The sequence below is a fragment of the Panthera pardus genome, unplaced genomic scaffold (genome assembly GCF_024362965.1).
Source record: "Panthera pardus isolate Hobbes unplaced genomic scaffold, ASM2436296v1 HiC_scaffold_6, whole genome shotgun sequence".
NCBI lineage: Eukaryota > Metazoa > Chordata > Mammalia > Carnivora > Felidae > Panthera > Panthera pardus.
The window spans coordinates 81324882-81352522 of NW_026526991.1; the positions used below are offsets into that span (position 1 = coordinate 81324882).

Sequence of the window (27641 nt, forward strand, 5' to 3'; positions counted from 1 at the left end):
CTCATTAGGAGGAGGGCTTTGAAATTCCAATAATGAAATGGGTTGGGCCTAGACTAGGTTATTAACTCTGATGAGAAAAGAAGAAAGGCTCGTTTTGAAGGAAATATTAACATGGGTTGGTGCCTGGTTAGATAATAGAGGGATGAATGAAAGAGCCCATAAAGGAGAATACTGTTTTGTGGCCTGATTGAAGAAAACCTGGGCACCCACGGCAGAGGAACCACTTCAAGACAACTCATGTTGTGACTCAGTTATTGTCCTCTCATTATCTTCCTTACAGATTTTCGGTAGCTCCATAGAGACCTCAGGTTGATGTACAGCCATCTTGGCTTGGTTTTCAGGATTCACTGTAATCTGTCTTTAGCAAACAAATCCAGCCTCCTCTCCCAATAATATTGTGTGAAATAATCAGATTATTCATCCACAGTCCCTGAACCCTTGTCTTTCCTGGGCTCTGTAAGCCTTTTCCGGCCATGGACACTTTTAAGAATCAGATGAAAGCTATGGATCCTTTCCTCAGACCAGGCTTGAAATTTTTCATACATTTTAAAGGGGTTTATGAATCCCTTGAAGCTGTGGACTTCAGGGAAAAAAAACCCACCTTCCAAAAGCACTGCTTTGTATCTAGTTCAGGATTGCTCAACAGCAGCACTATTGACATTTTAGGCTGGATTATTTTTTCTGGAATGCTATCCTGCCCATTGTAGAATGTTTAGCATCATCACTGTCCTCTACCCATGAAGTGACAACAGCAAACTCCCCTTCCAATTGTGACAATACAAAATATCTCCAGATATTCCCAAATGTCTCCTGTGGGGCAAAACTTCCGCCAGTTGAGAGCTACTAGTCTACCTCTTTCCTTGTTGTTTACCTTTGTCAAAACAATTTCTTTGTCATCATTTAATTTATACTCTATCTTTTAAAGTTTTACCTTTTTCATGTACATTTTAAGAATTACTGGAGTTCACATGGATCTCTCCTTTTTCCATTTTATGATTTTTACACTTTTTCGTATGCTTTTTCATTTGCTTTTCTTGCATCCCCAACTGATTATATGGTTTGAAGAGTAGAAACCCAGTATTACATATTAAGTTTATTTATTTATTTTTTTAGTAATCTCTACACCCAATATGGGGCCCAAACTCACAACCCCAGGATCAAGAGTCCATGCTCTTCCGACTTAGCCAGGCACCCCAAGCTTCATATTATTAAAAGTTTCAAACCTATACAAAAGTAGGATAGTAAGGTGGACACGAATGTACTCATCACCCAGCTTCAATTATCAACTCATAGCCAGTCTTGTGTAAGTACTTTGATTTTTTTTTTAATCTGTAGTGACTCCCTATTTTTTCAGAAAAAAAAATCTTTAACAACTCTTTAACTTAACAGCTTAGACTCTTAACTACCTTTATTACAATACTACTCAGTCACAATTTACTAAACATCTAAAACATTCCAAGCACTGGGCTGAAATACTATAAATAAGCATTTAGTATACTAGACTCCCTTCATCCCCTTGTTGACCATCCACTCACCTTGTTTTAAACATTTCTGTTTTTTTAGAAAAACTTCCTGGAAACCTACACTAAGTTAATTGCTCCCAATCTTCATCACAATTGTTCCTTATACTTTTGTTATTGCACTTGGCATATTGAGGTGTAATTATTCATTTTTTAAAAGTTTATTTATTTATTTAGAGAGAGAGCCGTGTGTGCACGTGTGTGTGTGTGTGTGTGTGTGTGTGTGTGTGTGTGTGCATGCATGCATGCATGCATGCCTGAGTGGGGAAGGGGCAGAAAGAGAGGAGAGAGAGAATCCTAAGCAGGCTCCATATTATCATAGCAGAGCCCAGTTTGGGGCTTGAACTCATGAACCATGAATCATGACCTGAGCCAAAACCAAGAGTCAGACTGAGCCCACTAAACCACTCAGGTGCCCCGAGGTGTGATTATTCATACATCACTAACTCACTACCATGAGCTCCTCGTGAACAGGAAACATTTTAATTTTCTCTGTATTTCCAATACCTAGCACCCAGCATTTAGCATGGCACATAGAAGCCAATGAATGCATATTTGCAGACTAAATGAATAAATTTTCTAGCATAATAATTTCCATGTAATAGTTACTAAGTAAACATTTATTGGATTATATTTAATAAACACTGTCAAAACAATGTAACCCACAGAAACAAGAAAGTTGTTAAAAGAGTTGAGCGAGTTTCACAGAATGCCTTTTCTGCCTCTCCCCTGGAGCCTTGTTCCCATCTCTATCCAAGATCTTGGGTTTTCTAAAAAAAAATCTAGGATAGGTTGCTTTTCTTCCTTCCTTTTCTAAATTTTAAGCAGACTTTAAGGCTCTAGTTATCTGTATTTCGGGTTTGGGAATCTTCTCAGTTTTTGCATTTTCTTTCAATTCGTGGCTTGAGAAACTTACCTGCAAAGCTCCTGAGCCAATTTGATTCATAGCTTTCCAGTGGAACTCTGACAAGAGCAAGGAACCTCAGCCAATATTTTTCCCAAGCTGTCACAGTATTTCAGGGCCAAGGTAATAAAGCCCTCTTCTGATTGCTGACACATCTGTCATCAGCTGTCCTCTGCAGGCAAAGGGAACTGCTATGCAAAGGTATGAAGGGGAGACAATGAATGGGGTTAGTTCAGGAAACTGAAATTAATTCAGTGGCTAACATAGAGGAATTAAATTTAATTGCAGCATGAACCTGGAGAGGTGGACAGGAACTACATCATGAAAACCATTGTGTCCTACTCAGGAAGGTGGACTGTTATCCTGAATGCTTTTCTAAGAAAATCTTTAAAATTATACATATCTTTTAAAAATTAAAATTTTTTATTCAAAGCAATACCTGTTCAATGTTGAATTTTTTACAAAGTGCAGAAATGTGGAAAAATTATTCTTAATCCATTCACTCAGAGATAACTATTTTAAACATTTAGATATGTTGGGGTGCCTGGGTGGCTCAGTCAGTTAAGTGTCTGACTCGTGAGTTAGGCTTCAGTCACGGCCTCACATTTCATGGGTTCAAACCCCAAATCGGGCTCTGCACTGACAATATGGAGCCTGCTTGGGATTCTTTCTCTCTCCCTCTCTCTCTCTGCTTCTCCCTGTTCGTTCATGTTCTCTCTCTCTCAAAATAAATAAATAAACTTAAAAATAGTAAACATTTAGATATGTTTTTATAAACATTTAGATATGTGCATATAAACATGAATAAAGAGAAAACAAAGGTCATACTACATATATTTATTGCTTTGTAACTTGCATTTTCATAAATACTTCACAATCAGTTGTCTTCTAAAACATGATTTTTGAAAAACATTTTTTTTCTTTGAGAGGGAGCACATGCTTTCGCGTGGGAAAGGGGCAGAGAGAGAGAGAGAGAGAGAGAGAGAGAGAGAATCCCAAGCAGGCTCCATGCTCAGTAGGGAGCCTGACACAGGTCCCTCCCACAATAGTGAGATCATAACCTGGGCCAAAATCAAGAGTCAGACACTCAACTGACTGAGCCACCCCAGGGACTTTTTTTTTTGTTTATTTAACTTTTTTTAAATTTAACTTTTTTAAAATGTTTATTTATTTTTGGGAGAGCATGAGCAGGGGAGGAGCAGAGAGAGAGGGAGACACAGGCTCCAAAGCAGGCTCCAGGCTTCTAGCCATCTGCACAGAGCCCAGAGGCAGGGCTTGAACTCACAAACCGCAAAATTATGACCTGAGCCCAAGAGGTCGGAGGCTAACTAACTGAGCCACCCAGGTGCCTCCCCCTCTCCAATTTAAATTTTTAATTAGCCAAATCTACCAGTCTTTTCCTGTATTGTTTCCTCCTTTGCTTTTTTTTTTGTTTAGAAAGTTCCTCCCCTGAGGAGGCACCTGGGTGGTGACCCACTCTGTTGAGCATCTGACTCTTGATTTTGGCTCAGGTCAAGATCTCACGGTTTGTGAGTTAAGTCGGGCTTTGCACTCAGAGTGCTGAGCCTGCTTGAGATTCTCCCTCTCCCCTCTCTCTCTGCTCCTCTCCTCACTTTTGTGCACGAGTGCTTTTTCTCTCTCTCAAAATAAATAAATAAACTTAAAAAAATTTCCTTCCCTGAATGCTTCTAACCACTTCCTGTTTGGTGCTTTCAGATTCAAATAGATTCTTGCTTAAATAAACTCTTTGGGAAAAAAAAAGTTTCCTTCCATTCTGAGATCAAGTTTTTTTGTTTTTGTTTTTTTAAAGTATTTTTTTCTTCTAACTCCCTTATGGTTTTATTTAATACTTCAGGATTTCATTTTGATAGGGTGAGATAGGGTTCTAATCCTGCCTCCCCAATAGGGTTCAGTTAATCAGTTATCAGTTTATTAAATCCATCCTTTGATTCAAATGCTACCCTTATTATAATTGTTCTTATCATCATCCTGAGATTTCATCTATTGAGGGTTACAGGAATGAGAGCATTTGGGGCAGTGAATAAACACCATAGGGATAGACAGTGCCACCAAAGGTATGAACATTTGGACCAGGAAGAGGGAAAACGGGAAAAATGTTGTGCCTGTTTGGATTATGGTGATTGCTACAGGTTTTTAATTTAGTAGTGGAATAATCGCATATGTATTTTTCAAGAAAGTTGCCCATTAAAATATCTAAATGAAAATTTGAAGATCAGGCAAAAGAAAACAGAGCAATCTTCCCCCAAATAACTGAGTCTATAAACGTAATTCCACAATCAGCTCACGAGCCATCTGTCACATGGACTACTGTACTTCAAACATTGCTCATATATAAAATTTGGGAGAGGAAGTTGGGTTATTTCGAGGATATTTCGCTTAGAGAAAATGAAACTTTATTTTTAAATGTGGTGCTCATCACTAATGTACTAATCCGTGCACAAATTCAATTCCTTCCTGCATTTTCATACTAACGTCGGCCTGAACAACTAAGGGAAACCCCATTGTTTGTGCGTCTTGAGCACCGGATTCCTTCCTGTTTTCCCTTTTTTGCAAACGGCAGTTAAACACGGGAACAGGAGCCCGAAGACGTTAGCCCGCAACAGAAAGTTATTTTTTACTCTAACGGCGGTTTTCGTAACTGGGAAAGACACAAAAGTACGAAGTGCAGGTTACACCACAGAACTTCCCCGGGTTTCCTCTACTCCCCACTCGCGCGCGGGCACGTCGGGACTCGCGGGGTGCGCGGCGCTCAGCGACGCCACCGGGCGCCGGGAGGAGGCGCGCGCCGGCTGGAAACGCCCCTCGGTCTCCGCCGGCCGTGGAGGGTACCCGCGGCGGTGACGTAAGGGGGCGGGGAGAGGCGCAGTATGGGGCTGCGGGGTTTTTGCCGGAACAGGAAACCTCTCCACGGGTGGAGGCGTGCGGCTGGCGTTGCACGCAGGCGCTGCGGGGCTGGCAGGTGTGCGGCGTGTGCACCTCGAAAGTGATGGAACTCGGCGCGAGCGCCCCCGGGTAGCGCCGGTGAGGCTGCGGGGCCTGGCCCGGGCAGCCATGGGTCTCCTTCGCCTGCTGATTCTGGCGATGCTGGCGTCCAAACCCGGTGTGACCCGTGGAGCCGAGGCCGTCGGGAACGCCAGCGAGGGTAAGGTCAGGGGCGCCTCACTTCTGCAACCCAAAGTTGGTTTTGCATTTCTTGCAAGGTCGCAGGCCTCTTCGGGGTCTGTCCGTCTAGCAGGGCAGTTGATGAGTTCAGACCCGGTGGGAATGGATCAGGGTCCTTTCCTGCAGAAGGAAACTCGATGCTAAGGAGGCCTCACCGTCAACCTCCTAATTTAGGCTGGGCAAATGGGGAGAGGTAAGTAACTCTCCTGTTCAGACACGTTTTTATCTCCCTTTGAGAGAAGCCATGTTTGTAAGTTTAATTAAAACATTAAAACACCTCTGCTCTCCATTGGTATATCTGAGTCCTTGGACAGCGAGATTTGGTGCAGAACTAAGGGCTCTATGAATGATGTTCCTCCAAGCTGCAGAGGTTTTTTACACTCCAAAATCTGGATGCTTTCACATTGGTTAGGCTCTGCGGAGTGTGAAAGGAAAAGTAAACCCAGAATGGGACTTTGGATGGTAGGGCATGTGCTTGGTGAATAGCTCGTGGTTTGTTAATATGAACCGTAAAAAAAGCACTAATTGTGCTAGGCTGATGGTAATCATGTGCTTTTCCGTGAGGTTAATCACATTCTTTTATTTTGAGCTTAAGAGACCAGTTGCAGTTTTGAACCAGTGTATTTTCTGAATAGTGTGGTTGTGTTCCTCATTGCTCATGTTTGGAAAGCTCTTGTGCAAACTGAATCGTAGAATCGCCGCAGAGGACTTAAGGCCAGAGCTGAAAAGGGCCGTTATATTTTTGCAGAAAAAATAGCCTTGTTAATAATATGGCACTAGCGTTCACCACGTGCTGTATGTGCCAGGTGCTTTCCATGGCATTGTAATTTAATCCTCACAACCCCAGGAGGTAAATTATCCTCCTTGCTTGGCAGAGGATGAAGCGGAGGCCCTGGATTTTGCTTAATACACAGGTGAACAATTGCTAGGGGCACAGGTGATATTTGAACCCAAGTGTGTCTTGCTGCAGTTTTAATTTGCATGGCCCTTCCACTTCAACAAAGCTGCCCTCCAAATTCTATTGAGTATGGTACTTTACCCTTAATTCTGTGAATTCTCATTTTTCAGAATAGCCTTATGAGGCAGGTAATGGAGATGGTGTCTCCATTTTAACAGGTGGAGAATTTGAGAGATTGAATTTGTAGTTGATCAAGGCTCCTGAGTCAGGAGGGCTGTGATCCACATCTTTTCTGTTTCTGTACTTTTGTATTTAATACCTATGTTTGTGTTATCTGTAGTGCTAAATTTAAGGTAGCAGGCCATTTGTATACTTAGTTGAAAATGATCTCTTTTAAAAGGTGTGAAAGGTAGTATGTACATTTCTGTGTTTCCTTTCAGCTTCTGGGGCTAATGCAAATTCATAAGACATAAATGAAAAAGTATCTGAACTGTTTTTTTTTTTTAATAGTTCATCTGAAGAGAATTATGACAACTAAGCTTTCACAGATCTAGAATTTGTGTCAAAGCACAGAGAGGTAAATTTTAGTAAAAAAAAAAAAAATAGAGTTGGATAACTTTAAGGTTTGAGTTTAGGATCTGATTGGGAAAGGAAAGGAGAAGATTAGGATTAGGCAGCTATTTTTAGAAAGAAATTATTAGAAAGAAGAATTACCCTGGGTAAGAATGGAGGGGGCATATGAACAATAGAAGAGTGCCTGACTGTGGGTTAGTTAGATGGCAGAAAACATCTTTGGCAGAAAAAGCCGAGCCATTGTTTTTGAGAGGAGAGCCTTGGCCTGAGTGCTCTGTCTCCATGTTAGCCATTTGTCTGTAATATCGTTTGATGTGCTGTCTTTTTCCTTCCCACTCCCAAAGTCATAAGATCTAATTATGCCTCATAAAATGTTGCTAGCGAATCCTTTTCCAGATGGCTTAGAGGAGAAGTTAAGTTCCTGTTAACTTATTCAGGATATATTTTGGATACATGTCTGTTTTTGAGTAGACAGTAAATGCATTTTCTGCCAGACTGTATTGTTAAAGTCTTGATTTTCAGTATTTTTCTTTGTCACTCCGTGGTAGTCTCTTTCTCACTTTGATGCTCACGCTGGACATGTATAGTTTATTGGTAGGGCCAAATTGAATGTCTGATGTCTTTTTCTTTTCTTTGTTTTCTAAATAAGATGAGCTTCTGAAATACTGGAAAGCTTATGGAAGTTAATAACAATATTTTATTGTGTAGCATTGGACAGCTTGAAATTGTTTTCCCTATGTGTTTTATACTTTCAGCAGCCAAATGATGTATGCAGTATGTGACCTCCATTTCGCCGTGGGGAAACTGAGGCCCAGAGGAAGTAAATTACTTTCCTGAGGACATAAATCATATACCATTTATTGTGTGCCAAATATGTGACTGGTACTATACTAGGCACCAGAATGTCAAATAAAACAAAGCCCTGCATAGCCAAGAGTCAAACCACAAATGGTTTGGTGAATATGCAATCTTCTATAAAAATTGTGAAATGGCAATTAGATTGCCAAGGTAACACTCACAAAGGATTTTCACACAGAAGTTAGGTTAAAGATAACTAAGAATAGGAAAAAAAAAAATTATCTTTTCCTAATTCATCAAACATTGTGTTAGGAGTCCTCAGACCTGAATGAACATTAGAATCACTTGGAGAACTTTTTAAAAAGGCAGATTGGTGATTAGGCAACTAGAAATTGAAATTTAAAAGAAAAAATGAATTTCCAGTAGCATCAGGAAATATGGGATATTTAGGGATAGTTATAATGGAATATGTAAAGATCTCTACAGAAAAAAACCATACAACATTCTTGAGATAAATTGAGAAGCTAAATAAGTAGAGGGATATCTCAGATTCATAAATCAGAAAATTTTGTGTTATAAAGGTATCATTTCTCCTTAATACCTTCGTTGCCATCCCAAATTCCCAGCAATTTTTTTTGTGTGTGTGGAAATTGACAAACTGCTTTCTGAAATTTATGTGGAAATGAAAAATGGCCAAAAATAGTCAAGATAATCTTGAAGAGAAAGAACAAATTTGGGGGCAGAAATGAAAACAAGGTAATATTGGTGTTAGGAGAAACAAATAGACCACTGGAATACAAGTCAGAGTCCAGAAACAAACCAACAAATGTGGTGACTTATGTGAAAAGTCGGATTGCAGAGTAGTAGGGAAATGCTGGTATTTTCAATAAAGGTTGTTGTGTCAACTGGGTATACATATGGAAACATGAACCTGTTAACCCCCTGCCTTATACCACATATAAAAATCAATTTTAGACTTATTTTTTAAATTTTAGATTGATTTTAGACTTAAATATCAAAGGTAAAACAAAGGTGTAGAAGTTAACATGGGGAATATAGCTTTACAGTCTTAGAATATGTTGGCAAAGATCGGGTTAGAATGACACAGAAAGGACTAAGCATAAGAGAAAACCCCAAGAAATTGGATTACATTAAAATTAAATCTGTTAATGTAAAGGTAGCAACTTACAAGGATGGGAGATTTACCCATGATGTATAAAGAACTAAAATTCAATCAGGACAGTCTGATTTTTAAAATGGACAAAAGTCTTGGGGTGCCTGTGTGGCTCAGTCGGTTGAGCCTCCAACTTCAGCTCAGGTCATGATCTCACGGTTTGTGGGTTCAAGCCCCACGTTGGGCTCTGTGGTGACAGCTCGGAGCCTGGACCCTGCTTTGGCTTCTGTGTCTCCCTCTTTCTCTGCCCTCCCCTGTACGCACGCTCTCTCTCTCTCTCTCTCTCTCAAAAATAAATAAAACGTTAAAAAAATTGTTTTACACAAATAAAACAGATGAAAGTCTTGAACACAGACCCTTTTACAAAGAGAATACCTAATAATGGCCAATAAGCAAACCAGAATGTTCTTAACCTCTTTAGTAGAAAATGCAAATTGAAATCACAGTGATATACCACCGTGCACCCGGAAGAGATACAGATGATACCAAGTGTTGGTGAGACTATTGGGCAGCCAGAATACTCTTCCACAGGTTGATGGAGTGTGAGTTGGCAAAACCATGTGGTGTTAACTCTTTGGTAGTATCTACTAAAGCAGAGCATAAGTATACCCTATTACCTGATGATTCTACTCTTATGATCTACCCAATAGAAATGCGTACATATGTGTACCAAAAGACGTACAAAAAAATGTTTGGAGTTCATTTTATAATTCATAACTCCAAACTAGAAATAATCCAAATGTTGATTACAGAAAAATAGATAAGTAAATTGTGGTTTATTCCTTTTAAGAAGTATATAACAATGAGAATGAATAAATCGTGGTTACTTGTAGTAGCTTAGATGAATTTCACAGATGGTATTGATTTTTAAAAAGCTAGAAAGAAAAGAATTCATCCTGTATGATTCCACTTAATTTCAGAAACAGACAAAGCCCATCAATTTGTTTGAAGTTAGGATCACAGTACCTCTGGGCAGGAGGGAAGGCTTAGTGATAGAAACGGGCCACAAGACCTTTAAGATGGTAGAATGCTGTTTCTTCACCTGGCAGTGTAAACTATGTGCACTTCTCTTTATGTTATTTCTTTTCTTTCTTTTTTCTTTTTTCTTTTTTTTTAATGTTTACTATTTTGAGAGAGAGAGAACGCACACACACATGCAGGGGAGGGGCAGAGAGAGAGGGAGAGAGAATCCTAAGCAGGCTCTGAACTATCAGTACAGAGCCTGACATGGGGCTTGAACCCAGGAACTGAACCCTGAGATCATGACCTGAGCCAGTATCAAGAGTCAGACACTTAACCAACTGAGCAGCCCAGGTGCCCCTGTATGTATATTATTTCAATAAATGTTTTTTAACTGACACTTGGACCCTAACCCCTTGGATTTTTATTTAACTGGTCTGGATAGGGGCTTAGGCAGCAATAGTTTTTAAAAAGCACCTCCAGATGATTGTAAAACACAGCCAGGGTGGATAACCACTGTATGAGAAGTTCCTTCTAATAAGGACACCTTAGGAATGCTATAGAAAATTTGAAAGTGTGCAAAGAAAAAATTATTTACAATACACCCCCAGAGGCACCTCCTTTTAATACCCCTACTTATTTTGTCAAGTGATCAGTTATTTAAATTATGAATGCAGTGTCTCCTTTGTTATCTGGCATCTGCCTGGTTCTTGCTACAGGTATTTGATTAGGGAAAGAGGGTGAGTGAGATGTCATCTTTTCATAACTTTTGGAAATCCAGGAAGTAATAGATGAAAGTTGTAACCAGGTGTTTTTATTGAAGTCAGAAGCAGAGACTGTAACTTAATGTTATGGTCCTGATCATTATATATTTTCACATGGGCTGTTTGTTTTCATTTCTGATTTTCTTAATGAGAACAAGACTTCTTAGGTAATTTAACCATTTAAGATCAAAGGTGATCTGTTAACACTGTCACAGCAAAAACCTCAAATAGGTTTTACTGCCTGATATGTGTATATGCTTTCTAGAAGACTCTTTCACAAAAACAACTATTATTTTCTATTTATGCTGGAATGGTAACAGCCTGCATGTTCATCACTAGGGGATTTGTTGAATAATTAATGGTTACATACAGAATGGAATATTATATAACTTTTAAAATGGTAAAGCTAGTGGGAATGCCTGCTGGTACAGCCACTCTGGAAAACAGTATGGAGGTTCCTCAAAAAACTAAAAATAGAACTATCCTATGACCCAGCAATTGCACTCCTAGGCATTTATCCAAGGGATACAGGTGTGCTGTTTCAAAGAAACACATGCACCCCAATGTTTATAGAAGAGCTAGCCACAATAGCCAAAGTATGGAAAGAGCCCAAATGTCCATCAATGGATGAATGGATAAAGAAGATGTGGTATATATATATACTATGGAGTATTACTCGGCAATCAAAAAGAATGAAATCTTGTCATTTGCAACTACGTGGATGGAATTAGAGGGTATTATGCTAAGTGAAATTAGTCAGAGAAAGACAAGTATCATATGACTTCACTTATATGAGGACTTGAAGAAACAAAACATGAACATAAGGAAAGGGAAACAAAAATAATATAAAAACAGGGAGGGGGACAAAACAGAAGAGACTCAAAAATATAGAGAACGACAGAGGGTTACTGGAGGGGTTGTGGGAGGGGGAATAGGCTAAATGGGAAGGAGCACTAAGGAATCTCCTGAAATCATTGTTGCACCATATGCTAGCTAATCTGGATGAAAAATAAAAATAAAATGGTAAAGCTAGAATTATTTGTATTGATGTTCAGAGATAAGTATGTCCTATTAAATGGGCTGTATCAGACATATTTCTTTTTCCATCTATGTAGATAGAAATATTACATGATATCTGCCTAAGTCCTAAAAGATGTATATCAGTGTGTTAATAGTGATTATTTCTGCACAGTATACTTGGATGGAGGTATTGATTTTCTCTACATTTCTTACCTTTCTATAATAAGGGTTAGATATTGTCTGGACAAATATTACCAATTTACAGGAAAAACAAAATGAGTGACAAGAGTGTTGAGAGTGTCATCATTTTGTCTGGGGTGTGTTCCTGTTTTATAAATTTGAGATGAAGTGTTGAGGTAGAACCTGTGTTTTGAGTGCCATCAAGAATGGAAATTAAAAAAAAAAAAATGGAAGTTTTTTCAAATTGTGCAGTTTCTTTCTGATAAGAACATCTCACTGTCACTACAGAAATTTGATAAACAGTGATATGTGTGAAGAAAAGAAAAATCACTTAATATGTATTCATATACTCACAAGGATACCTACTTTCAATACCCCTATTTACTTTAAGTTACCAGCTGTTTAATTATGTATTTCAATTTCTGTGGTCCTGTCTTTCCTTACTGCCTTTTAAAGCACTGAAAACTTTGGTTTTCCAAGTCTTTCTGAGTTGTGATTTATTTTCACCCCTGTGTGATAGGTTAAGGGAAGGCTAAGAAAAGCTTGACACAGGACTTCACTAGGTGGTATCTTTAATCTCTTCCAGGGCTTCTAAAGGTTCTGCATAGAGTCTTGATTCAAGGCCTGTGTAAGGGGAGATAGACACAGATTATCAAAACCATTTCTAAGATATACTTAGGGGCAAATTTAGTGACAATTACAGAAATCTTGGGTAACCTTTACAAATTTACTGGTACCAGTTTTGGTCACAGTACCCAGTAGGTAGAGCAAGTAGTCCATAAGTACTTCATAAATATTTGTCAAATAGAGAAAATGGGGAAGAAAAGGGAAAAACTAAAACAAAACAAATACAAAGACTGGAAATATTACTAGAAGAGGCAGGATGGTAAATGAGCTGAGTGCTACACCTGATGCTAATATAACACTGTTATGTTAACCACACTGGCGTTAAAAGAAATGCAAAGTGAAAAATGAATTGAGTGCTTTGGACAGATAGTTAAATGATGGAAATCCAATTAATTCCTGGGAAAACAAACATACTGTTTTTAGTTTGACAGGCTAGAATTTGGGGACATTTTTAAGACTTGGAAGACAGGATAGATGGGACCAAAATACATCACATGCAATGTTTTTAGGGCCACTTACTGAGATCCGCTTAATTTTATGGATAATTTGGTTTCCTGATAAAATAATCATGATGATGGGAAGGCCTGGAAAATGTAAAAAATTTTTTCTTGTTTCCCTTTATAAAAAGGAAAACAAAAAACTCTCTCACATTTTCTAGACTTTCCTACCCAGATTTTGTTAAATACGTCCTGATATTTTTACCTGTATTCTGGCTGGAGTTTTGTTCTACATAAAATGTAAAATGTGTTTCCAGTAACATAAATAGAAGGAAATATACCATCTTCATTTGTCATTGTTACCAGTATTAAAATTTTCTCTGGAGTTTTAGAAATTAAATCATAACTACAAATAGCTTTTTTTTCTATCACTTATAAAAAGTTATGAAGGTAATATAATGGCATCAGTGGAATTTGGGGAATTTATGGAGAGTAACCTTTGATCTCATCGTAGGATTCTTTGTATGTTCTGTTCAGCTTTTTTGGTTAGCCATTGTTGATAGTCTTTTTTTTAATCATCCAGAAGTAGTACTTGTATTTAAAAAAAAAAAAAAAAAGTGTCGAAAATTAGCCCGTTTGGGAAATGGTACATAAGAATGGGTTTGAAGTTATTTAATGTCTGGGGTATTCTCCTTTGCCACCCACTGACTTTAATTTCCTTTTAAAATAAAACCGTTCCACTATGGAATGCTAGTGACCTATAATCTATCTCACCAACTCTGTTTCATCTTTATTAAATTTAAATCTTTTTTTCTACTTTATTTATTTTTATAGTTTATTTTTTTGAGAGAGAGAGAGAGCACAAGTGGGGGGAAGGACAGAGGGAGAGTGAGGGAGAGTCACAAGCAGGGTCCCTGCTCAGCACAGAGCCCAACACAGGGCTCAATCCTAAGACCCTGGGATCATGATCTGAGTTGAAATCAGGAGTTGGACGCTTGGCCGACTGACTGAGCCACCCAGGCATTCCAAGTTCTGTTTTTAACCTCAGTGTATTCATAGTTGTTAGTACCTCCTCAAGGTTAAACCTTAAATTCAGGGGCCCTTGTTTTTTAATTTTTTAGTTTTTTGAATTTTTTTAAAAGTAAACTCTGTGCCACAAAGGGCTTGATCAGGACAATCAGAAGTCTCATGCTCTACTGACTGAGCCAGCCAGGTGCCCCCCAGGGCTCTATTTTGAATAATTATTATCGCTGCTGCAGTGGGAGATTTTTCTGGGTTCGAGGAGCTGGACACCTTGGGCATTCTTGAACATCCTCAGGCATCCTCAGCACTCTAAGTATTGCTCACATCTTTTGAAACACCTCTCTTCCATTTTCTCAGTTCCACAATTTACTAGCTGCTTCCCCTCTTTAAGCCAATTTGTCCTCATCCGTAAAATAGGAGTAGTAATACTATTTATCTCCCCAGGTTTTTTGAGAATTAAAATAAGCAATGCATGTATGTTTACGTATGTGATTTCTACAAATTGATATCACAGGTTCAGATGTTACAATGAAATGTTTCTCCCATTGTAGGTCTTCTTGAATTTTCTGTAGGGAAGTTTAGATACTTCGAGCTCAACAGGCCCTTTCCAGAGGATGCCATTTTGCGTCATATTTCCAGCAATGTGTCTTTTCTTATTTTCCAAATACACTCACAGTATCAGAATACAACAATTTCTTTTTCTAAGGTAAGTACAGAGAGTTATTTCTTAAACACCATATTTGAGGGTCTTGTATTTAGTATAAACATGAGAATTGGATTCCTCTTTATGTTTAACTTTATGCCCTTAAAAGAAAAAAATCAAGATTGGATCCAGTCAACTTAGTGATTTAGACTGGCTAAGAGGCATGTGTCTGTGTGTCTTGGGCCTTTCTTTTTTTTAAAAAAAATTTTTTTTTAATGTTTATTTATCTTTGAGAGATAGAGTACAAGAGGGGGAGAGGCAGAGAGGAAGAGAGGGACACAGAATCCAAAGCAGGCTCCAGGCTCTGAGCTGTCAGCACAGAGCCCGATGCGGGGCTTGAACTCATGAACCGTGAGATCATGACGTGAATTGAATTCAGAGGCTTAACCGACTGAGCCACCTAGGTGCCCCATCTTGGGCCTTTCTTGAGTGTGGTGACCTCTGACTTAAAGAGGCGGTGGGAGAGTGCTGAATTTGGGGGGAGGGTGGGCTCTGCCAGATGTCTCCTATCGGCATGTGATTTCTCACCTTTTCTTACTCTCTTGGGTCCTTGATGATTTTTACCTCTGAATACGTTTTAATGGGTTTCCGTCATTGTGCAGCCATTTAGTGTTTACTAAGACACTTGTAGGTTCAACTTTATTCTTTGGAATCTCACAGAAACAAAAGAAGCCCAACACCCAGGTCATCTAGCCTAGTGCTGTGCTTCCAGGAGCATTTAAGACTCTATTTCAGAGATCATCACTAAACCCTTTAACCTCAGCCTCACCTTTGGGAAGTGTTTCAGATGCCCTGGATTAGCTTAACTCATTAAGGAACTGCCATTTACATTAACCTTTTATAAATCTATTTTTATTCAGCCTATATGATCCCCTTTGACTAATAAATGCATTTCAGTGTGTATGAAGTCATGCTGCTTTTTATTCGTCCTAAGCCTATCTATTGTTATAAGCCTATCTTTTAATATTCTGAAATTTGCTAAACTAAGTGGTCTTAGTCCAATTCATATATATTCTGTAGGCATTGGTCATACTACCTTTCATACTAAATATTTGGTATACTTGCATTCTTTTCCCTGCCATAAAGGTTTTGAGATAGTGCATCTGGTAGTTTTCATAGGCTAGAAATGAAAGAGTTTGATCAAGGAGAAGAAGGAATAAATTATATAAATTGCAAGAGTTAATGGTGTTTATGACCCCCACTCAGATTTTGCCAGAGCAGAGATCAAAGCTTGTTAAATGTTTTAACTTTCTTAGAAGGAAAAATCACACCAGTTCCTCAGGGAAACCAAGTTTTTTTTTCTGGCACTAAAATCCAAAGGAAACTTCCTATTCAGGCCCTTTCATAGGAGACATAGTAAAATGCTACACAGATGATTTCCTTAATGACATAGAGCAAAGACAACATTTGAAAGAAGAGAAAGGATTGAGAAAAAAGGCATTTACTTTTTTTTGCATGCTTACTAGGGGCTAAGTCGATGATTCTTAAGCTCTTCTGGGGCCATGGACTTTGAATCCACTGAAATCTCTGGACCCTCTACCCAGCAAAGCATGGATACATTTGTATAATTTCATGGGCACCTCTGGAAATTCATTGGGCCTCTGTGGCTGGCTCCTAGTTAGGAAGCCCTGTGTTTGGTTTCCATGTAATTAATTCTCACAACAGCTCAACAAAGTAGTCTTAATGCATGTTTTTACGTTTGAGGAAACAGCTTGGACAAAGAAATGTCCACATAACTATGCGACTGAAGTGGCCTGAATGAACAGCATGTTGGGCCTTCATTTTTATGTAGAGCAGATTTTAGTTATCCTGAATTATGATCATCTTCCTTTCTTGGATGGGCCATAGTTGTCACTCTATTTATACTCCTGAGAAACTGATGACCAGAATTGCACATAGCTCTAAAGATGAGTGGTCCGTGTGAAGAGAATAGTGTCTGTTTTCAATACCCTTCCGGAGGAAGTGTGGCACTTTGGGTTGTTTTAGGTCATCAGAGCAGGTGGTTCTTTGAAACTGTTGACTCTGCAGTTCCTCAATTAGTATTTGAGTCATTTTCCCTTAGGCTTGTCAAGTTGAAACCCATCTGACGCTTTTTCCTTGCTTTTTCTTAGCTTTAAGAAAACGCTCTGAATCTGCTACCTCTTAACTTAGTATTTTGTTATTCAAAAAGCTTTCCAGATTGTTGGGGTGAAGGGATGGAGTTAGGGAATGGTTGAGTGGAAGGATAAGGACGATAATCCTGATTGTGATAATGGTTCCACAAGTGTTTATGTATATCAATACTTACATAGTATTTTATTTACTTATTTAGGTTTATTTATTTTGAGAGAGAGACAGCGTGAGTAGATGAGGGGCAGAGAGAGATAGACGGAGAATCCCAGACAGGCTCCGCCCTATCAGCACAGAGACTGAAGCAGGACTTGAACTCCCGAAATCATGACCTGAGATCATGACCTGATCCAAAGTCGGATGCTTAACCAACTGAGCCACCCAGGCGCCCCTATAGTATTCTTTATGTGTAGTTTATAATATATCAATTATAGCTCATTTTATTAAAAAAAACTTTCCAGTTTAGGGACAGTGCTCATCTTTTTGTCTTTGTAGTGATAGTTAATTTGTATATTGGACCTACGAGATGGAGGCTGGCTCACTGGCCCGGTTCATATCACAAATCTAAACCTGAGTCAACTTGCACTTCTCCTGTCAGATAAACCTAGCATGCTAGTCACAGTGCTACAACTCTGCTTTAGCTAGCTAGCTTTAGGAAATAGGACCTGCTAGCCTTTATAAGGAAATCCCTGACGTCCTAGCCAAAGTGAGCTATAAAACTCACTTTTGCCCCCAGTGCCTCAGGAACAGTGCTCCACTGCTTGTAAGGCACTGTTCTCCCCCAGTCTGTGGGTTGTTTTTCCTTGAATAAAGGACACCAAACTCTCTACTGAATTGTTTTTTCTTTTGACAGTAGTCTTAGTACTTCACATAGGAAATCTTAATTTGGGGAATTGAAAAACTTGAGAATTTCACTGTGCATCTGCTATTCCTATCAAAGGTCATATACTTCAATAGTTCTTCCATGTGTACGTGTGTGCACCCATATATAGACATGAAAAGAATTCTTTAATTATATAAGGAAGGTCTGTGTTTGTTCTTGTTTTGAGAAAGTTTGAAATAGCACATGCATACTAGATCAAGTCTGGAATTTAAATATTTCGCTCAACTCCTTATTCATGATGATTCTTTTTTACCTTATTGCAGACTCTCCTTCCCAATACCTCAGGGACAGGCACTGACAAAGGACTGGTTTTCATTCTTAGACCAGAGCAGAGTATGTGCACTTTGTACTTGCAGACTTTAGATGCTGAGCCTGTCCAAAACATGGCCATTCCACTCTCCTATTCAGAAAGAGGTAACCTTCCTGTTTTCGACTTTCTATTTACTCTCCAGATTGTGGAACTTTTTCATGAAAATTCAGGGGAAACTATAATCCTTTTAAAAGTGTTTATTGCAAGTACAGTATATTGGATCAAAGATTTTAACAGCAAAGGAATCAGAGAATTACATGATGATTGAAAGCCCAGGTAGGGGCATAGGAGAATGCAGTCATTAATTAAAAAAAAAAAATTTAAGGAGCCCTTGAAAAAGCATTAACAGAAAGGCAAGGTACAGTCCTTAACACTTTACCTGATTATTCCAGGCAGAGGAAGGCATGGGAGAAGAAGGGAGAGTATTTAGAGAATGGCAGAATATGGGGTGTGGCTGGAGCCAGAGTGTGAAGGGCTTTGTGTACAATTTAAGGTTTACATTCTATTCTGAAGGAGCATTGCGCTTTTAAGCAGAGGAATGATCTGTATTTCAGCTATCAGAACATTAACTCTAGAAGCAGTGTGGGGAGTATTTGGAGAGGGCATAGCAGAGTCAAGACTCAGCATACCTTTAAGCGCTCAAAGTGAGAAGGTGTTTGGAAAGTAGCACTGATAAGACACAATGACCAGTGGTTATGGATTATGAAAAGGAGGAACATAGGCTTCCCATTTGGCTAGCTGGGAGATAGTGATGCAGAATAGGTAGGGTTGAGATAGAGTTGTGATGCTGGATTGGTTTAGGTGATAAGGGTGGGGTAGTTGTGACTACAGTTAGGGACACTGTGAATCTGAGATGCTTACAGGACATCTGGATGGAAGGGCATAGTAGGGAGTTTAAGGGTATGGAGTGGAGCGCTGAGGTTAGATGTCCAACTAAAAGGTTCTTAGTAAAAGCCAGAGAAGTGAGTAAGATTGTCTAGGCATGTACTTAGAGACTTATCTGGAAAACATAATAGCAGATACTTTCAAGGTGCCTGCCACATGTCGGGCACTGTTTCGTGGGATGCTAACTGCTGAGGAATAAGCATCAGACTAAAGAGGAGTCAAGGAAGTGACTGAAAGTGTCCATATGATAGCACAGTGAAGAGTCAGCAGTGGGCTTTAATGACACTCATTTTAGTGGCACAATGGGGATGAAAACTAGATTACAGTGCTTGAGGAGTGAAGGTGAGGTGAGGAAATTTCGACCACTCCTTGTGTTATATGTAGCAAAGGGTAATTTATTTAGAAAAGGAAAACCAGAGCCTTTGACTTTTTATCGAGGACAGCGTATAAAGAAAAATCACGAACAGTACGGCTTCAGTTCCAATCCGTATCCTTTTCTCGGGTGTGGTAAAGATTTGTAAATGCAGGAAAAGGGGAGTATGAAAGAAGAGCAATGTTGAAACATAGGCACACATTCAGTTTCTCCATTACAAAACTGGCCAGGGGAAGTCAAGCACCAGAATTCCATCAGTTTACGGAAACCAGGACCCAACCATGGGAGTGATTGATCGGATGAGTGTGTGAAATTGAGATCTTGTAAATCTTGAACTTGGTTTACCTTGATCTGTCTTATCTCAACCTTTCCATTTGAGTCCACCATATACAGTTCTTCGTATAGAGTTGAGCTCATGTCAAGTGACTTGTTTAAGTTTTGTCATGCTTAAGGGCATGAATAGGATTCCTAATGAGAAAAAAAGAGCTGTTTTAGCCACATTATTAATGTAAATGGAATACCCCAAATTTGTATTTAATTAAATATCCAAATGCTATTCTGATATGTGATCTTGTGAGTCTTTTATTTTTACTACTTTATATACACAGACTGTTTCAGCACTGAGGATGACATCATCTTTCTTCCTGTTGAAAGAAGCATGTGAAAAGTGGACACCCCTTTCTTTATTACCGTGGAGTTCCTTTTCTCTTTGGCAGTGTTTTTTCCCCTTTATCCCTGGGTTCTTAAGCTCTTTTTGTGGGTTCGTAGACTCTCAAAATCTAACGAAAACCTCTCTCCTTAGGACATGCACACATTCAACACTTGGCATACAATTTCAGGGTGTTCTTGGGACCTCTGGAGCCCGTTCTTGGATACCAGCTCAAGAATATCTGCTTCCAGATCTTTTCAACTCTAGAGCAGGGGTTGGCAAACATAGACCATGAGCCAGATCCAGCGTCTGCATGTTTTGTACATAAAGGCTTACTAGAAATGGCCGTGTTTGCCTACATTACTGCCTATGGCTGCTTTCGTGCCATGAGGGCAGGGTTCAGTAGTTGCCACAGAAACTGCCAGGTGTGTGAAACCTGAAATGTTCCCAATCACACCCTTTACAGAAATTGCTTGCTAACCTCAATTAACTTTTCTTTCTTTAATCTCAGTTCATGTGGTAGTGTAAAACCAGAAGCTCTATTATATTTATTTAGCTTCTATATGGGAAGTTCTTATAAGAGTAGAGTTCTCGTTTTCTGAGTATGATTTGAATATATAAGAATTCTATGTTGAGTAACTTACTTTTTTTCATCCAGATCCTATCCCTGGAGGCTGTAATTTGGAGTTTGATTTAGATATTGATCCCAACATTTACTTGGAGTATAATTTCTTTGAGACAACTATTAAATTTGCCCCAGCAAACCTTGGCTATGCAAGGTATGTCTATTTCCTGTCTCCTAAAACTGCTTTTAGGACATACATGATCAGCTGCTATGTAGATTCGGTAAACTCTCAAAATTCATGGTTCTCTTTAGTAAACTTGAATTGTTCACTTTTTCTTTTTTCAGAATGGAGGTAATTTAAGCATTGTAAGTAATACTTCAAGCTGTCACAATTAACATTGGCTTCTTCCATTCTTAGGAAGAGCCAGATGTTGAGTCTCTATTGTGAGCTTAGACGTACATTTAGTTTCTGTAAAGAGTTTTGAATATGGAAAGCATTCTGAAGCCATGAAACACCCGTATCTTTTCGTAAAGATTTTATTATTTTAATTAAAACTCTGCCTTAGTTTGTACTTTAATAGTAATGATAGCTAACATTGAGTAACATTTGAATGCTGTTTGTGCATCATCCATAGTGCTGAATGCTGTATCTTCTTGTCCATTTAATCCTAACAGTTTTATTAAGAAGAGGTGGTGTTTTTATTTTATAGAGGGGTTCCCTAAGGGTTATTTAGATTTAGTGACATGCCCACATACACATAGCTAACAAGTGGCGAAGCTGACATTTCACTCCAGGCCTGACTGACGTTATTAGCATCTGGTTATTTAGCCATACTGCCTCTCAGTATGTTACTTTTCTTCACAATGCCAAAATTGGAATCGATGCAGAAGTTTGAAATTTGAGCTTTTGGTTCCTTTTATAGATGGGACATGCACGACAAGAGATTGATGTTCAATTTTGTTGGTTGACTTTAGAGGCACAAATCCTCTGCCATGTGACATTGGGATGGAACGGGACTCTAGGTGGAGGTTGCTGTATGATGTCTATCAGTATTTTCTGCCTGAGAATGACCTCACCGAAGAGGGGTTGCTAAAGCATCTGCAGAGGATGGCCGAGGTGCCTCAGGTGGAGGCCAATGCTATCAAGGTAAATCTGGTTCTTAACAATTTGTGTGGGCCAGATTTGTAAGAGCTGGGAAGGGGAGAAGCTTCCTGGAGCTTATTTCTTTACTGTGTCCTTGGTCTTTCTGGGATTCTCACTTTATTATCTTTTATTTCATTATTGTCTTGTTAGTGATATCCCAGAGTAATGTTGGCTTCTGAGGAAGTGCTTTAAATTATATTACATTTTGGGGCGCCTGGGTGGCTCAGTCGGTTAAGCCTCTGACTTCGGCTCAGGTCATCATCTCACGGTTCGTGAGTTAGAGACCCACGTTGGGCTCTGTACTGACAGCTCACAGCCTGGAGCCTGCTTCAGATTATGTGTCTCCATCTCTCTCTGACCCTCCCCCACTCACGTTCTGTCTCTCAAAAATGAATAAATGTTAAAAAAAAAAAACTTTTGGCAAGTGTAAAAGTTACAGTGTTTTGACAAAAGACAATGAGAAACTGTTTAAGGATGTACATATTGTCATTAATATATATATATTTTTAAGGTTTATTTATTTATTTTGAGAGAGTGTGAAAGCATGAGTAGAGGAGGGGCAGAGAGAATTCCAAGCAGGCTCCACGCTGTCAGCACAGAGCCTGACTCAGGGCTCGAACCCTCGCAGACTGAGATCATGACATAAGCTGAAACCAAGAGTTGGACCCTTAACTGACTGAGCCACCTAGGTGCCCACGCGTTGTCATTAATATTTAAACCCAAACTCAAAGCCTCTAACTTGGAGCAAAAGTTTTCTCTGACCTTTTGAACCCCTGTAAACTCTTGGTATACCAAGTGTAGGGTACCGACCCCCAGCAGCATTGGCATCACCTGGGAGTTTGTTAGAATTACAGACTCCTCAGCTCCACCCAGGACCGACTGAATCAAAATTTGAGTTTTGAGGTCCCAAGGTGATTCCTATGCATATTAAAATTTGAGATTCATGCTATAGATCATTTTTGTGGAGGGCAGGATTTATGTCTTAAAAGGTACCTGAAAGCAGTGTAACCTACAGGTTCATCCTTCAGTCTAATGGTTAATGGGTAGAGTTTTTATAGACTGCTCTGATTCTTCCAAGAGGGCTGATAGGTTACAGATTAGATAGAAAGAAGTGACTGAAACAGAGCATACGTGATTAGCCCAGGGGCCTCAGTCTGTTGAAGAGCAAGATCTCATTTTGTTGCCATGTCACCTAGGATGTCATGGTCACATGCTAAGAAGGAGTCTTATACAAGAAAACTCACTGTGCTTATTCACAAATTTGGAAGGTCTTTTGGATAAGTTTACCAGTTGCCTTTTTACATAGAAAATTTTGAAGATTGTTTGTATTCTCATGAAGAATACAAGAATTCATATAAGAGGAGCTTTTTAGGTTACTTTTTAACTTTAAGTTAAGAGTTAGAATATTGTATGCCAGAGTTGAAGGAAACCCTCCGTGACTAATGAGGACATGTGTGAAAAACTGGAGACTTTGAAGAGGTTTATACTGGCCAACTTTGGGACAATTCAGTCATCAAAAAGAATAATGATTGCTTATAAGTTTTGAATAAAAACAAGACCACACTGATATTAAGAAAGAAAAAAAAAAGAGGGGCACCTGGGTGGTTCAGTCAGTTAAGCCTCTGACTGTGGCTCAGGTCATGATCTTGTGGTTTACGGGTTCGAGCCTTGCTTCGGGCTCTGTGCTGACAGTTCAGAGCCTGGAGCCTGCTTCGGATTCTGTGTCTCTCCCTCTCTCTGCCCCTCCCTCCTCATGCTCTGTCTCTCTCTCCTTCAAAAATAAATAAACATCAAAAAAAATATTTTTTTTTAAAAGAAAAAAAGGAAAGAAAAAGAAAACTCATCAGTTGCTATCATTGGAGAAGATTCTTCTACCAAATTACTCTGGAAATTGATAACAGGGAAGGAATTTACCCTGCCTTTTGTAAAAGAGGAACTGAAATTCATCCTAGTTGTTGAGAGAAAGCTCTTTACTGAATAATGCTGGCCAATATATGTAGAAGGAGTATTAGGATTAGAAAATCACCTTTCTTTGAACCCTAGTGAAATAATTCAGGCAAGGATCATCAGATGAAAGATTGTTGGGGAACAGGATATTCTCAGGATGCCTAAATAGCACGCTGAGATTAATTCTAATTGCGAAAGGGAAAAGTATTTTTGAAATGGAATGATCTGAGGGTCTCCATCTTATCCATGTGGTCAGTTAGATTCACTGTGGCAGGTTGGCTTGCGTTACATGCTCATACGGCACAATCTGACATCATCGCCATCATCTCTAAAGTATTCTAGCAAAATATGTTTAACTGAATTCAGTCCATTGTAATTCCTGTTTGCAGAAAATACATGGGATAAAAGAATAAGTGGGATACCTTGAGCACAATCTGACAAATCCAGATTGTGGAATGTTCAGTAAGACAACTGCTCTTGTTTTGTTTTGGTTTGTTTTTTGTTTTTGTTTTTTTTAGATTTTATTTTTAAGTAATCTCTACACCCAATGTGGGACTTGAATTTACAACACTGAGGTCAAGAGTTGCATGCTGGGACACCTGGGCAGCTCAGTCTGTTGAGCATCCAACTCTTGGTTTCTGCTTAGGTCATGATCTCACAGTTCATGAGTTCGAGCTCTGCATTGGGCTCTGCGCTGACAACATGGAGCCTGCTTGGGATTCTCTCTCTCCTTCTCTCTCTGACTTTCTCTCTCTGTTTCAAAATGGATAAATAAACTTAAAAAAAAAAAAAAGGAGTTGCATGCTTTACCAACTGAGTCAGTCAGATGCCCCTATAAGACAACTGTTCTTAGATCTCCTTAAAGGTCATTGGATGGGTGGGAGAGAGTGATGGGAAGGATGATCCTAGATTGGAGATAAACACCATGCATAAAATGGTTGGATTTTGGTTAAGCGGTGGGGAACAGCTGTAAAAGACATATGGGAAAAATCTGAATATGGACTGTGTATTAGATTATAAGCGATTATTGATTTTCTTAGGTGAGCAAAGGCATTAGGGATTTATAGAATACCCTCACACTTAGTGCCTTGCTACTCAGAGTGTAGATGAATGGGTAGCATTGACATCACCTGATGAGTGCTAGAAAAGTGGACCCTCTCTCGGGTGCCTCCCCTGACCAACAGAATCAGAATCTGGATTATAACAAGTAATACCAGTGATTTACAGGCACATTAGGTTTGAGAAACACTGTTTTAGAGTGTGCACATTGAAGCATTTAGGAGTGAAATGTTGTATCTGTAACTTACTGTAAAATGGTTCAGTAGGAAAAAGAGGAAGAAGGAGGGAGAAATAAAAAAAGAAATATAAAACATTAACAATTGTTAAATATAAGTGGTGGTATATATGGTTCATTTTATTCTTTCAACATTTCTATAAGGTTGAATTATTCATAATAAAAAATTTGGGGGTAGGAGGTAATGTTAACATTTTGTTGAACTTGACCAGTCCTTTGCCAGAAACATATTTTTGAAGGCTAAGCAATATTTTTAAACAGAAGTTTTCTAAGAGGCTTGTAATTATTCCTGAAACTCTAGTATTAAATGTTTTAACTTTTATTAGCAGGAACATATTTGTGTATTCTGGCCATGTAGGGCCTTTGTTTCTTCTGTTACATATATCTAAAAACATATATCTTCTGTTACCTATCTAAAAATTAACAAGCTTTAAAAGGGAGTTTTTGAAGTGAAAGAGTACTGCATAATACAACTATGTGGAATGTTTTCTTACTGCAGAGTCTGTTAGACAAAAATAAATGGGTCCTGTGAGATGTTAGTAAACACTTGTCTATGACAGTTCTATAGCTAGTAGCAATAGCTAACATTTGTTGAACACTAACTCTGTGTCAAGCATTGTGCTGAGTATGAAGAGAAGAAGGACTAGTGAGCAGAATAAATCTGGCTCTTGCCCTTGTGTTTATAATCTAGCATATGAGAAAAAAATTTTCAATTTTGTCCTAGTGTTTACACTTTTACTTACATCGTTGACATTTGATGCTATACAAAAACTTTAGAAGCATTTTGTGTAAGAACTTCCTTATAGTAGCATGTATATAAACTGTGTAGGACAATCTTTTGACAGAGCTAAATGGGTCGGTATGTATTTTAAACAAGAATTATAACTTAATATTACAATTTAATATCACATGTAGGTGGGATTATAATAGAACAGCTTTTTTAAAAAATCTGAACACTAATCACAGATTATTTTTGGCTTCAGGTGGTTACCCTCACAGCTAATGATAAGACAACTGTTTCCTTCTCCTCCCTCCGAGGACAAGGTGTCATTTATAACGTTGTTGTTCGGGATCCGTTTCTAAATACATCTGCTGCTTATGTTCCTGCTCATACATATGCTTGCAGCTTTGTGGCCGTGGAGGGTAATTGTTCTTCCCTTGGTGAGTATATGGATTTAAACTTGGAAATTTCTTCTTCGACTTTGCAGGTTTATGTCAACCAATACAGAACATAAGAATATTAAAAAGTGCTTTTGTCTAGTCTTCATTCAGTAGATACCTTTTGAGCCCCTACGTTATTCCATCTGTTTCTAGGCACAGGTATATATACAGCAGTGAACAAAACAGACAAGACACCTGCTCTTTCGGAGCTTATGTTCCAGCAGGGGAGATGAGCCAGACAAGATAAATTTGTAAAATACACATCATGTGAGAAATTGATGAGCACTAAGAAGTGAAAATTATGTAGGGAAGGTAGATAACAAGTGGCAGTGAGGGGGGAATTTTGAGAGAGATGGCCAGGGAAGCCCATGGTGGGGAGCTAACCATTGAGTAGAGACCTGAGGCGAGGCAGGGAACCACACGTATGTCTGAGCAATACTGCCAGGCAGAGGGAACAAAGGTCCTCAGATAGGAGCCTTCTCGGTGTGTTTGAAGAACTTCTGTGAGAACAGTGGCTGGAGGAGACTGGGGAGGGTGAAAGGTGCAGCCATGTAGGTCACAGTGCGGGAGTCAGCTTCTGTTCAGAGTGAAATGGAAAGGCTTTGGAGGTTTTGAGCAGGGAATGCCATGATCCGACTCCTATTTTGACGGTATCACTCGGCTGCTTTTTTGAGAAAAGTCAGGGCAAGATCAGAAATGGAGATTGATTAGCAGGCCATGGTAATACAGATGAGAGAGGACGGTGGTTTAGATAGAATGGTGGCATTGAGGGGTTGCAAGATCGTGCATGTGTGTATTTAACATTTTATTCTGAAATAGTTTCACAGAAAAAATGAAGAAATACTAAGAATTACTGCATAATCTTCACCCAGATTCCTCAGAATGTTAACGTTATCATGCTATTTGCTTTGTAACTCTCTGTAGTGCGCTCATGTGCACATACATTACCTTTCCCTTTGAGCTGTTTGAGAGGAAGTTGCAGACATGAAGACCTTTTTCCCTTAAATTTTATTTTCTTATGTAAGCATAGTAAAAAGATCAAATTCACAAAATTGACAGTAATTCACATCACTGTTATTTAATATTACAGACGCTACCAAATTTCATTAGTCATTCCACTAATTGCCTTTTTTTTAAAAAATGTGATCACATGTTGCATTTAACTGATATGTCTCTTTAGTCTTCTGTAATCTGGAACGATTACTTAGTCTCATTTTGTCTTTCGAGACCTTGACCTATGTGATCTTGCAGTTCGTGAGTTCAAGCCCCACATCAGGCTCTGCACTGACAGTACGGAGCCTATTTGGGTTCTCCCTCTCCCTCTCTCTGTTCCTCCCCTGCTTGCGCGCACTCTCTTTTTCTCTCTTTCAAAATAAGTAACCTCAAAAAAAAAAAGTCCTTGATCTTTTTGAGGAATAGGTGCAATTTTTTTCTTTTTTTAGAAGATCATCAGTTGGGGTTTGTCTCATGTTTCCTCGTGATTAAATTCACAGTTTGCATTTTTGGCAGGAATACAAAGAAGTGATGTTGTGTCCCACTCAGGAGGCACTTTATTTG

The 27641-nt window shown here is 39.0% G+C and overlaps 1 protein-coding gene across 1 annotated transcript in view; it reads left to right on the forward strand.

The window, feature by feature from the left end:
* Positions 1-5311: 5311 nt before the first annotated feature.
* TM7SF3 (transmembrane 7 superfamily member 3) overlaps positions 5312-27641 on the forward strand; it is a 36665-nt gene continuing 14335 nt past the window's right edge. The window contains exons 1-6 of the mRNA XM_019452282.2: positions 5312-5587; positions 14613-14767; positions 18020-18170; positions 20632-20752; positions 21514-21685; positions 25907-26084. Of these exons, the coding sequence (XP_019307827.2) occupies positions 5497-5587; positions 14613-14767; positions 18020-18170; positions 20632-20752; positions 21514-21685; positions 25907-26084 (868 nt within the window). The 5' untranslated portion in view covers positions 5312-5496. The remainder of the gene's footprint in view (positions 5588-14612; positions 14768-18019; positions 18171-20631; positions 20753-21513; positions 21686-25906; positions 26085-27641) is intronic.